This window comes from Mustela nivalis, assembly GCF_964662115.1.
Source record: "Mustela nivalis genome assembly, chromosome: 1".
NCBI classification, from domain to species: domain Eukaryota; kingdom Metazoa; phylum Chordata; class Mammalia; order Carnivora; family Mustelidae; genus Mustela; species Mustela nivalis.
In genome coordinates, this window is record NC_139020.1 from 162,250,684 (window position 1) to 162,264,095 (window position 13,412).

Sequence of the window (13,412 nt, forward strand, 5' to 3'; positions counted from 1 at the left end):
TAAGAACTCCAGAAAGGAGGAGGGGGAAGAGACCAGCATTGCTCTGGATTGACGAGGCCACACCTTGTGATGTAGGTTTGACTCAGGTCCCAGCACTGGATCTAATGACAGGGAACTGTCCAGAGAGGCAGCCAGCAGTGGGTAGAGGGTGGAGGAATCCTGAAAATGGGGACACCCATGAATATGGTATGCCTTCAAATCTCCAGTAGGGCTTCTTCCAGGCAGAGGGAACAGTCAAGTCCTGCAGACCCTAGAGGGTGGAGCTAGTGGCTGTCATGTGGTGAGGGGCAGTCATCTCCATGACACCCTTCACCAGCAAAAGGCCCTAGATAGACCCAGATGCCTCGATGGTCATGGCAATGGTCACGGGAGGTGTGTGTGCAGGAGTTGAACAGCCCATTGAGCAGGAGTTGGGAGGTGGTGTTGAATGGGGATCTGGGACTTCACAGGAAGCTGGCTAGCCTGAGAATGCAGAAATCAGTGCATCCTCTTGGCGTAGGATGGATGACCGCTTACTTCTGTCTTGGCAGTGTCGGCATGACCCCTACCGCCTGCTGCGGTATGACCTGGACAGCTCCCTGCAGAAGGACCCACCCCTGCTGGTGAAGAAGTATGCTGTGTTGCCGGGGATGATTCTGGTGAGCTGGGGCCCACCAGGGATACAGCGCCAACCGCTTGCCAACGTAGTCTCCTGCAGTCCCTACCCTTGTGGAATCAGAAATGGGAGGGGAAAGGAGAGAGCATCTGTGAGATCTGAGGCCCAGAGAGCTGAAGGCCTGACTGAGAGTCACCCAACACACAGAGTCAGGGCAGGAGTCCAGTCTCCTGTTCCCACCTGACCCCATGCATCCCTCATCCTGGAAGACTCAAGGGAGCAGGCCATACCCAACCTAAAGAACCAAATTCTCTTCATCTGGTTTGTTTTGTTTTGTTTTAGAGATTTATTTATTTACTTATGAGGGGGAGGGGCAGAGGGAGGAAGAGAGAAAGAATCCTCAAGCAGACTCTCCACTGAGCATGGAGCTTCATGCAGGGCTTGATACCAGGACCCTGAGATTATGACCTGAACCAAAGTCAGGAGTCGGACATTTAACTGACTGAGCCACCCAAGTGCCCAAGTGCTCCCTTCTTCATCTGTTTTTAAGTAACTTTTTACCAAAAACAGGGGATTGTAAAAAATATATACATATATATACATATACATGTTATGCCCCAATAATGGGTCCGAGATTAAAGGAGCGAGACTGATACAAAGCAAAGGTCAAGCAAAGCTTTATTTCGCACCAAGCATCAAGAATCTAACCGAATGTTCAGGGCTGCACTTCTTACAAGAGAGGGCGACCCTTCTCTGTTTCACAGACTAGCTTTTAAGGGCAAAGGCCATGCAGTCAGGCCTGGCCACGCACAAGTGGCCAATGAGATTGTAACACACACAGGAAACTCCACAGTGATGCTAGGTGACCAATTGAGTTACAATTTACCCTAGTAGACATTTGAACCAGCCTATTACACCTTGATTGGGATTGGCGCCCAAAAGGCTCCCAAAGGGCGGGGCCCATACTCCTTGGTAACCAGGGAGACAGTATGCATCCCCCCACTGATCAGATGTCTCCACCTGGCCTAAGCCACCTTTGTATCTGGGCTTTGTTACCTGAAGCTGGTTTCTGGGACTTGTCTCCAAGTAAATCCCCTGGGGGGAAGGGGAGTAGGGACAGTTTCTAAATAGGTCCTAACAATACATATACATATACATATACATATACATATACATATACATATACATATACATAATATATGCACCATGTATGTACTGGACTCCTGCTAGCTCCAGCACAATCGGAACATCTAGGCCATACCCGTGGTGTGCCTTTGGCTTTTTCAGTCTTTTTTCTAACTTTGGGGTTCTGCTTTTGTAATTGTGATTTTAACCATTACATGAGAATCTGTCATTTGATTCCTCTGCCTGTGAGCCTTTTGTTGGACATTTAGGTTTTTTCTGGGTATGGTTACATAACAAATAACATGCTAATGGATATGCTTGCACAGAAATCTTTAGACAGATGTCTATTTGCTGGAGCCTGACATTAGAAAATGGGGGTACAGAGAGCAGTAGGACAAGATCCCTACGCTCCAGAGGCTCCCATCCCATGGGACCAGCTGATCAGTGCACAGGGATAAGTGGGCCAGCCAGCTGTAGGTGGGTGTGGTGGGACCCTCTGAGCAGGAAGAAACACTTGTGTGTGAAGGGGCATCTGAGCAGGTGGGCTGGCAAGGGCAAAGGTTGGAATGGTGGGGCTGCCCTCTGGCTTGAGAGGCCTGGGTGGGGAACAGGCTCAGCCACACCTGACTGGGCAGCTTGAGGAAGGCAACACCCTTTCCCCCACCACCAAAACCACCAGGGAAAGGCCTGGCTTCATGCATAAGCTCTGAGGGCCCCGGGCACGGGCCTGAGATTCAGTGCTGGTGTGCTGAGGGCCCCTCCCACCGTGTGCTTCCTGTGTATCCACAGATGTTCGCCGGGGGGAAACTCCTTTTTGGTGGCTGTGTTTTGAACGGTTATGGCTTCAGTAGGCAGAATCTGCTGAAACAGATCTTCCAGGCTCGACAGGACTGCAAGATGGGCTACTTCCTGCCAGACAACTACAAGTTTAGGTAAAATGGGAAAAACTTGGGATGCAGGACAGGCACGGGGTGGGCCTCATTATGGGAGGGACACTGGTGAGGACAGAAGCTGGCAACAAGCAGAAGACTTCTCAGGTTAGCAAGGGGGAGTGAGGTCATGCTGTTGGTTTCTCTGAAACACAAGTTGAAGAAAAGGTCCCTCTGGAGAAAGGGGAACATGGGATGGTTTGCCCAGTGCACGAAATCATGAAGACACGTTTGAGTAGGCGTCCTAGTGATACCTCCACCTTTTTCCCCATCATGACCTACCCCATCTTGTGTGTAATCCCTGTCCTGCTTCTCTGTTTACATCAGGGGCTCGTAGAGAAGGGTCCCTCATGAAGTGAGCTCAGGCCCTTGGCAAGGGAAGTGGGGTGGTGCTGGCTTGAGGCTGCCTCTTGGCCACTGAGTGTAGGCTTTTCAACCAGGTGACACCCATCTATTGAGTGCCTCCCAGGCACAGCTTGGGTGAGATGAACAAGGGTTGGTCTCTTAGCTCAAGAAGCAGGCAGCCTTGTCCAGGGAAGGAGCCCACAGTTTATGACATTGCTGGAGGCTATGTTAGGAGTGTATTCTGAAATGCCTGGGTTGTACAGTGAAAACCTTACTGGGTCAGGGGTCCCAAGAAAAGTCAGGAGCCCCAACTCTGGTCTTTATAGGCCGGGGGACCATTTGCCTCCCTAATCCTCACTGTCCTCACCTTTAGAATGAGGATGATAATTCCCACCTCTTATGAAAGTGTGTTTGCCAAAGTGTCATATAAACTATAAGGTGAGGGCACCTGGGTGGCTCAGTCATTAACTGACTGCCTTTGGCTCAGGTTGTGATGCCAGGGTCCTGGGATTAGGTCCCGTGGGGCTCCCTGATCAGCGGGAAGCCTGCTTCTCCCTCTCCAAATCCCCCTGCTTGTGCTTCTGCTTTCTCTGTCTCTCTGTCTCTCTCTCTCTCTGTGAAATAAATAAATAAAAGCTTAAAAAAACATAAAGTAAGGAGCAAACACATATACAAAGCATTACCTGCCTGAACACAGGGGCTCCCTGTGCCTGCACCCCTAGCATGCAAAATCCAGACAGCAACCCTACCCCACTCCCACCGGGGCCCCTCAGCTTTCTAGGAGCCCTGGAGTCAGTTTTTCCCCAGCTCACTGAGTTCGAGCCATGCCAGAACGTCTGCCAGACCCTAAAGAAGTTCCTCTAGGAGGAACTGTAGCTGTCCCATCCTGGACCACTTACTAGAGAGAGAAGGCAGGATCCCCAGGAGCCCAGAGACATCAAGAAAGGCAGATGCTGCCAGGTGCAGAGAGCAAAGTCACTGAGCCCCCACCACCTGAGACTGGAGGACGGTTTGGGGTATCTTACTGACAGTCCCAAGGAAAAAGAGAAATGGAGGCTCTGGGTCTGCTCAGGTTCAAGAAAGAACTACACCAAAAACAGAGGGGGTAGGAGGATGCCATCCAGAAGGCCCAAACTGAGGATGAGTGGAAGCCACTGGAAGGTGCCGAAGACAGCAAGCAAAGGCATATTCAGAGACATTTGACTAATGGGGTGTTGGGCGTGTGGTAGATGGGGAGTGAGAGAGGCCCAAACTAGTGACAAGCAGATATAGCTCTTTATTTGGCTGCCAGTGTCCTTACAAGAACCACTTACCCTCCCTGCCTCAGCTGCTTTGTCTATAGAGCAAGAATTAGCATAGTTTTCACTGCACTGGGTCCTGAGGATTGGATGAGTCAGGCATGTGTGAGATCCTGGCACATCACTACCACCTGTTGACACGTTACAAATTACAGTTGTGACTGCTGTCACCATTACTTAATGAATTCTAGGCTCCTAATTTGTTATATGCAAGGGTTCGGAAAGGACTTCATGCTCACAAATTGAAGATTTCAGTAAGTTTTTAGGAACGGTGGCAAGAGAATTAACAAACTACACACACATGGACACACGGAGATACACAGACGCACACACAGATGCAGACAAAAACCCACACATATAAACACACACACAGACACATACACAGAGAGACACACAAACACACAGACACACACAGACACACTCATGTGTGCACAGTCCAGGTTTTTGCAAGTGGAAAGGGGAGGATTCCTGAGACTATAAACCAGTAGGACTCCTCTTAATTCTAGAATGGCCTATTAAGTTGGCAGTTTAAAGGCACTTAGAGAAAAAAGGGAATGGAATTCAACAAGAAAATGTTGCCATAACAACAGTTCTTTTATCTACATCTGTGAAAGGAACCACCTCAAGCTCAGTGGTGTAAAACCACACAGCCATTTCCTATTATTGTCTCTGAGGGTCTGGGGGCTGAGGGGCTCAGCTAGGTAGTTTTTGCTTGGGTTCTCTCATGTGGTCATGTCAGAAGATGACGGTGACCGGAGTCATCTCAAAGACTTGCTCATTCCCATGCGTGGCCGTCCCTGCACTTGCAGCCAGAACACTTACACCTGGCTTTTCCGTGTGGCCTGGGCTTCCTCAGATATGGCAGCTGGGTTCCAAAGCGAGTGTCCTGAGATGCAGCCAGGTGGGAGCTGTGTTTCCTCCTAAGTCAGTAGCATCCTCTTGCACTGCCTGTGGGTCCCTAGGGCCAGCCCACATGCCTCTCGATGGGAAAGATGTCAAAGAATTTCTGGACGTGTTCTATAGCCAGCCACTTGTCCAATTCCTCTTCCAGAAGGGTAACTGGAATAGTAGTGAGACGCTGTCAGCCTAGAGTATCTAACTTTAAGGAAGACACTGGGTGAGATCGCTTGTGAGACTTTGGTGAGATCCTTACGAACAAGGTGGATCAATGTGGCTCAGGCAGCTGCTTGTTCGGCTTGTTCTGCTACACCCAGCAAGTGGTGATCAGGCTGAAGGGCAAACCTCTGTGTTCGGCCTGTCCACTTTTCCCCAAAATATGTAACTTGGATGTGTTCCTGGAAGGCTAACCGATTAGTTGGCCCCTAGATGGGGAAGGATGACAGAATGGAGGTTTGCAGTAAGCTCAGCCGCCAACGGTGGTTTGGAAGGAAGTAGAGCAAATGTTCACTTTTTGTTTTGAGAGGTATATGGTCAGTGGATGTGGAAAGTGCCAGCGTAATAGACCACTTTGTTGAAAAAGCATCTTAGAAGTCAAAGCTTGCGGTGTAGCACAAAGGAGATGCAGTTTCTGGAGTGCTACTGTTTTCATTTCTGGGTCCTCTGTTACAAGAGGGAGCTGGCAGGCACCCTCACATCCAGAGCTCTGGTGGGAGGGTGCCCTCACTGTCCCTGGGTGGGAATATCTTTTTTGCCAGAGTAGACTTTCAGCGTGCTTGGTTTTGTATAGCTCTAGTGCAAGGATTCAAGGCAGGGACGTGAGAGGGAGAGGAGACAGGTCTACAGAGTAAATGCAGTGAGGTGGGCAGAGCTGGAGGACAGATCCAGAAGGCCTGGGCTGCTCACTGGGCACTCAGGGGGGCCAGACACAGAGACAGCCCTCAGTCTGGATTTGGGGTCTGTGAGCCCACCATGGAGGAGCAAGGGCTATGAGCAGGAAGAAGAGCTAGGTCTGTCTGTGGCCAGCGAAGGAGCTTGGCTGCCCAGGGAGGCAAGTCTCCCCACTGAGGCCTGAAAGCCCCAGCAGAGAGTGAGATGGCTCCCTGCTGGGAGTAGATGGGTTGTGGCAGAGCAGAAGGGGAGGGGCAGGCCAGGCCAAGGATAGCTGAGGGGAGATTCATGAGGGCCTGACAAGCCAGCTCTGCCCTGGGGAGCAGGCCGTGGGTGGGGAAGGGGCTGCAAGGCCTTCTGCACCTGTTAAGCTGGGCCAGCCTCAAAGGCCTACCTCCCTTTTTTTGTGTCCTTTGCTCAGCCCCAGGGCATGGCATACAGAACCCTCTTGGGCGTTTTCATTGAATGATGACCTAGAGCTGATTTTTATCCCTGGGAGGCAGAGGCCAGTTCAGACTGAAGAAGGATTGCTTGACAGAGTGTCCACTGATAACCAGCTGCCCTGGTCATCCAGCCGCCCCTCATGTGCCTCCAGTGATGGGAGGCTCCTCTCCCTGGAAGCAGCCCCCACTTTTAATGTAAAAGTCCTGCCACTCTGAGTGCCTGCCCGGGCTTGTGCTCAGCACTGGGGATTTGGAAGTGAACACGATCTCTACATGCTTCACCTTGGCCGATCCAAAGATGCGGAAGTCAATGAGAAAATGAGTGAAGGGGACTGATCCCTAGAAGAATGCAAGTCACAACCACAGTGAAATACCACTTCGTACCCATTAGGATGGCTACCATCAAATAAGCAAAACCAGCACGTTTTGGTAAGGCTGTGGAGACACTGGAATGCACATGTGCCATAGGCAGGACTGTGACATAGAACAGCAGCTGTGGAGAATAGTACGGCACGTCCTCAAAAAGTCAAACAGAGAATGATGATCCAACAATTTCAGTTGTGGGTAGATACTAACAGAATTGAAAGTGGGGTTTCGAAGAGGTATTTGTATACCTGTGTTCATAGCAGCACTATTCATAACATCCAGGAAGAGGAAGCAACCCAAGCGTCCATCAGTGGATGAATGGATAAAGAAAATGTGGCCTGTGCATACAGTGGACTATAGCCCAGCCTTAAAAAGGAAGGAAATTCTAGCATAGGTCACAACACGGATGCGACTCAAGGACATTATACTTAGTGAAATGAGCCCGTCACAAGAAGACAAACACTTACCTGAAGTCCCTAGAGGTCAAATGCACAGAGAAGAAAGGAGGGTGGTGGCTGTCAGGGGCTGGGGGGGGGGGGGGAACAATGGGGAGTTGGTGTTTACTGTGGACAGAGTTTCGGTTTGGGAAGATGAAAAAGTCTGGGGGTAGATAGCGGTGATGGCTGCACAGCCATGCAAGTGTACTTAACACCGCTGAGCTGGGCATTGGCAAATGGGTCTATTTTATATTATGTACTTTCAATCACAACTTAAAAGTGGAGGGTTAGGGAAGATGCTCTGTGCGTGCTTGCAGCTGAGGGAGGGGGAAGGAAAAGGGCTGATTTGGTCTCCAGAGCCCACCCTCCCCACTCTGGTAGCACCAGGTCCCATTCTCCATCCGCCCAGGGCCAGGCAGAGGAGACCGTCTCCCAAGCTGCCAGCATGTTTCATTTGCCAACACAGCCCCAGGCCTGGTGGAGGGCCTCACCTGGGGACACTGCCGATGCTGCCCGCATCCTGGTCACCCTGACTGTCTCATTGTGTAACCTGCTATCGGTAGCTCTTACCTAGGATTCCTTTACCAGTGTCCCACTTGGCTGGACTCCCATTTCTCCATTTACCTGTGCTTTGAGTTCCTAGGAAACGCTGAGCTGTGACCCATCCAGGGTGGTGGACATGGGGTTGGGGACAGGAGGAAAAACCCTGAGCACCACCATGGTGCTCAGGAAGTCCCAAGAGACTCACTCCCAGGATCTACTTCCCTAACACCTCTGTCCACCCAGGACCAGGAACAGGGGAGACTGCTCAGCCCATACTTCCATTTTTTATCTTTCTAGGGTTTTCTAAACAATGGAGGATGCCCTCCTCTTCCCTCCCCTGCTTGTCTTTTGTCCCTGAAATGCATTGCCCTCAAGCAAGTGGCATAGAAGGGGCTCAATAGATAGGAAGAAACAATGAATAAAAGGGCCTGTCCTGTCTCCTATTGATTAGTTTCCTAAGACTCCTGTAACAGTGGTCCACACACTGAGTAGCTTAAACTGAAATGTATTGTGTCATGGTTCTGGAGGCCACAGAGGTGCAGGCAGGGAAGTGCTAGGGTGCTAGGGAAGGCCTGGTTCCAGGCCGGTCTCTGGGTTTCTGGTAGTTCCTTGACTTTATGGCAGCATTATTACTCCAGGCTTCACGTGATATTTTCCTGTCTGTGTGTCTGTGTCCACATTGCCCCCATTTTTAGAAAGACTTTGTTTATTTATTTATTTATTTATTTATTTATTTGACAGAGAGAGAGAGAGAGAGAGATCACAAGTAGGCAGACAGGCAGGTAGAGAGAGAGGGGGAAGCAGGCTCCCTGCTGAGCAGAGAGCCCGATGTGGGTCTTGATCCCAGGACCCTGAGATCATGATCTGAGCCGAAGGCAGAGGCTTTAACCCACTGAGCCACCCAGGCACCCCCCCCCCCCGCCTTTTTATTATAAGGACACCAGGTATGTTGAATTAGAGGTCCACCCTACTCTGGTATAACTTCCTCTTGACTCATGACATCTGCAGTGACCCTATTTCCAAATAAGGTCACAGTCTGGGGTACTGGGGGTTAGGACTCCACCAATCTGTGAGTTTGGGGAGGGGACACAAGCAGCCCATAAGGGTGTGCATGATGGCTTACTTCCCTGGCCGCCTGTGCTCTCTCCTTTGCTCACTTTATGGAGCCCTCCTGCCTCTCTGATGGTCTGTGCTGGGTGCACAGGTGTTGCTGACATAGAATTAAGGTGATTCCACCGAGGCCAGAAAAACCAAGCTCCAGGGGTCTCTGGGTCCCCAGGGGTCAGACTCTTCCATTACTCACCCTGGAGAAGAAAAGCCCCGCACCCTTTTTCTGTTGGAGCTGGAATGTTAAGTGGTAGCACCAAGCCAGTGCTGCAAACTCGGGACTCCCTCTGGCTGTGCCGCTGCTGAGCCTTGCCCTCCCTTTCCTTCCTCCCTTACAGCGTTCCAACCTCCACCCCAGTCCCGGAAGACCCTGACTCAGCCAAGAAAGCAATATCGGAAGATATCCAACAAAGCTTCTCCTCGTTGGCCATGGGGGACAAGGTGGAGGAGTCCCCTCCTGAAGCCGAGAAGAAGTAGGTGGCCACCCCAGCCCCGGGGCCGAGGGGCCCTCCTGTGGTCAACAGAAGGGGCATGGCTCACAGCAGGACCCCTGGCTCTGCCACAGTCCACAGAGTTCCTGTGGGGCTAAGTGGCTTTGGGCAAGTCACTTCCCCCTCCCCCCTCCCCTGGGCGTGGGTCATCTCCAGCCATCCCTGATCTGGCCCATTTCATCACCACCATGTCCAGCTGGGCACCAAGCCTGCTCCCTGGAGCTGCAGGCAGTGGCCTGGGTGGTAGAGATTGAGGTCTTGTGTAGTCTCTGCTGTGAAACCCTACAACCCAGACCATCAATCTGAGAAGGGTAGACACTGCCTGTTGTCTCCCTACAGGAAACTTTCTAGACCTGTCAGAAGTCTACTAACTTGGCCACATTGACTGAAGCGAATTACATATTCTGTAAGAGTGTAAAAATCACACATTTCTTATGAAAATAGAAAAGCAAACTTGTGAGCCCCTAGAAAGGTCACAGGTACCGCTGGGACCTCCAGGTTGGAGCAACACGCAGAGGGCTTCAGCTGTGCAAGGCAGAGGGCCAGGCCCACTTCTGCTCAGGCCAGGGCAGGGCTCTGAGCGCTGTTTACACCAGTTCTCTCCATCCATTTCTCAGCATTTGCTTCTCTCTATTTTGATTTTTAGAATGAAATCGCCTGAAGTGGATTTGCCTGTTCTCAGCAAAGTCAGGAGGGGCAGTAAGAAGGTGGTCCCCTGGAAAAAACAGGCCTCCAAGCGGTGATGCTGTCCCTGTGGCTACCCAGAGCTCTAGGCCTGGACACAGCTCCTCTCACGTCCACCCAGCCCTGCCTCCCAACTCCCCTACCCCCTTTCTCTGAGCCTCTGCATAATAAATAAGCATGTCTCCAGCATCTGGGTGAGGCCATGGGATACGCTGGCTCCTACAAGGCCCCTCAGCCCTGTTCTAGGCTGAATTCATGGAAACTTGGTTTCTCTGACCCAGAGCTTCCTCTGTAACCAGTTAATCAGCCAGAAAATCCTACATTCCCAAGGAAACAGATGCCTCACTGCAAGGGGGCCAAGCCAAAGGGTATATTAACTCTGAGGAGGTCGTGGATGGGACTAAAGTGTGCCCTCCGACCCTTAACAGGGTGGAAAAGGGCTCTGCTTCTGGCCCAGGTGGGTAAGAGTGGATGAGAGAGAAGACGGAGGAGAGAGACCGAGATGGAGAGGAAAAACAGATGGAAGAAAAGACGGAGGGAGAGATAAGAGAGCCACTGAGAAGTGGGCAGGGCAAGGACTGAGGGAGGAGGAAACTAGGGAAGAGGGAGAATAAGGGAAAGGGGCACAGAATGGGATGGAAAAGATGGCGGCAGACCGTGTCTGGGGACCCTTTGGTGGATCCCAAAAGCCAGAATTCCTGCGGCACCCCCGTGTGTAAATGTCCCCATGTAGGCCAGCCTCAGTACTCTTTGGTGGATTAGACACCCCTTCTCGAGCTGACAGGCCTGAAGAGTCCTTACCAGCATCAGGAGCCCTGAGATGGCAGCCCCTTCTGCACCTCTCAGGGGTTGACTACCTCCCCGGTGGCAGTCATCAGCTCTGGGTATGTTTGTCTGAGTCTCCCGAGAGCCACTTGCCAGAGCAGGGCCTGGACCCCAGAGGGTCTGCCTGGTTCTCCACACTTTGAAAAGAGTTTAGGCCCTGATCTGTGGGCTGTGTTTGGTGAGGAGCTCTACACTTAACTACTTGTGCTCCTTTGGAATAGATGTTTTTCTCATCTGAATTTTTTGAGGTTTAATTTTTATCCTTTATATCATTCAAAGGCCTGTTTTGAATTACACATATATTCCCCTAAAAATGGATTTGAAATGACATCCTATGTTCTTAAGCCTGCATCTCTTCATACATAAGGGTTTGATATTTTCTAGGGGTCCTGGGCATCTAACTACTCTCCCTCCATAACCCCCTCTCCGAGCACAAGGGCATATAAGGATTAGAAGGCAAGGGAAAACAAGTCTACCTCTGTGCTGGCATGCAGGCACTCTGAAGCCCCTCAGGCAGGACATTGGAATGGAGACACTGGACCTCCTACCTTCCTTCCCGAATTGAACCCTTGGGCCTGGTTGCTAAGTTGTGTACTTCAGAAGCTGTGTGCACAGGAACCACAGAACTATCTCTACAGGGCAGGCCCCAGTTGACTCAGGGTGCTTGCCACATTGAAAATGGGCCCAAAATATGCAGACTTGAGAAGGGAGGTCTCCCACTTGTGAAATAGGGCCCAGTGAATATCCAGTGCTACATAATCAAATTGTCCCTTGAGAAGGGAGAAAAGGAGGAGCCGCTTTCTCCAGAGAAACACCAGGAGAGGAGGATAAGGCTTCACCCCCTCAACAATGCCCTCAACAAACGAGGTATGATGGGAAGATGTGAAATTATCTGAAAGAGTCTTAAACTCTTGTCTCACTAGAGCAGCTAGACTTTTCCTTAAAGCTCCCTCCTGTCATCTTTCTTGGATTAGGGAGGTCCAAGGCTTTCTAAAGCAAAAAGATATAGCATGACTTGAATGGACACTCCAGAGATGGCAAATACATGTCATCCATGGTACTGTGTGTTCTGCCCAGGCCCCTGCAGGCATCATTAATCAATCACAACACTTTGAACTCAAATGATGGTTCAGAAAATATCCTTAGCACAAAGGTCCAGGCAACCACTGCCAGTTAACTATCAATTTTTGCCATCCATGGAGTAGTCCTCTCCTCTATCTGGATGTCAGTTTTTAGAAAGATTTCTTGGGGGAAGTGAGGGTGAAATTAGAGCCAGAGCCTAGATGTAGGTTTTGTTAGGAGGACTTGCTGTGTGCTATCTGTGCCAGTAGGGAAGTAAGGAATAACCAAATTACTCACCTCCTAGATACTCAGTCCATCGGGGGACACTTAATGGTCAGTAGCCCCAAGGTGTCTAGGAAATGGGAGGAGGATGCCCTTATCACTGAGCACTCTTTCCCCAGTTGTCGTTCCTGGTGACCCATTAGAAAGCCCCCCGGAAAAGAGAAGATTATGATGAATGGACTGAAAGAAAATTATAACTGGAAGGAAAAGCAGGGATTAGAGCATCTAATCTCTCACTTTATAAAGAGGGAGACTGAGACTCTGAGAAAGGAAGGGACTGCCAGAGGCCATACAGTCAGCGTATGGTTGCATTAGGCAAAGACCTTGATGCTGAATCCATTCTTTCCCCTCCTGCCAGGGCCAGAGGAAGAGGGAACCAGGCAAGACAAAGATCAGACTTCCAGTTCCCAAAATAGTATGAATTAAAGGGCCTGAAAACATTACATTGTGGGGGGGGGGGAACCTGGGTGGCTCAGTTGGTTAAGCAGCTGCCTTTGGCTCAGGTCATGATCACAGGATCCAGGGATCAAGCCCCACATCAGGCGCCCTGCTCAGCAAAGAGCCTGCTTCTCCATCTTCTGCTGCTTGCTGCTCTGTCTACTTCTGCTCTGTCAAATAAATAAATAAATCTTTAGAAAATTACATTGCAAACCACATAGAAATGTTGAATAACATAAATACTCTTTTAATGCATATAGGAGCTCACACAGTAGAAAGGAAAATCTACAGGCGGTGAAAAAAAGGACTCAGGAAACTAAGTAGTAAGCAAGCACTCAAACCACGGCTGTCCTGAGGCTGTTTTGTTCATCCCAATGACCCAGAACATGGGCTTTCTGGTTGTAGAGAGACATGAGACAAAACCTTGGGCCTGAGCAAGATACCAAGCTTTAAATAAGACTCCCAAATATAAATCTGGTACCCTTGATATAAAAGGACATGGGAATTTGAATATCTTAACCTTAGAGGAAAAAAAAAGTTAAGGATCCCTCAATGATGTATAACCCAGGTCTGTCTTCAGAGAGATTTTGGGTTTACACATACATACATGCTGTCCACGAGATCTAGGAAACCCTAAGAATGCTTGATGGAAGC

The 13,412-nt window shown here is 50.2% G+C and overlaps 1 protein-coding gene across 5 annotated transcripts in view; it reads left to right on the forward strand.

Moving 5' to 3' along the window:
• LOC309873060 (uncharacterized protein C3orf20) overlaps nt 1-10,340 on the forward strand; it is a 90,536-nt gene extending 80,196 nt beyond the window's left edge. For all 5 annotated transcript variants that reach the window (XM_082748014.1, XM_082748013.1, XM_082748011.1 and 2 more), the window contains 4 exons: nt 531-638; nt 2,510-2,652; nt 9,315-9,449; nt 10,114-10,340. In XM_082748014.1, the coding sequence (XP_082604140.1) occupies nt 531-638; nt 2,510-2,652; nt 9,315-9,449; nt 10,114-10,210 (483 nt within the window). In that variant the 3' untranslated portion in view covers nt 10,211-10,340. The remainder of the gene's footprint in view (nt 1-530; nt 639-2,509; nt 2,653-9,314; nt 9,450-10,113) is intronic.
• The last annotated feature ends 3,072 nt before the right edge of the window (nt 10,341-13,412 follow it).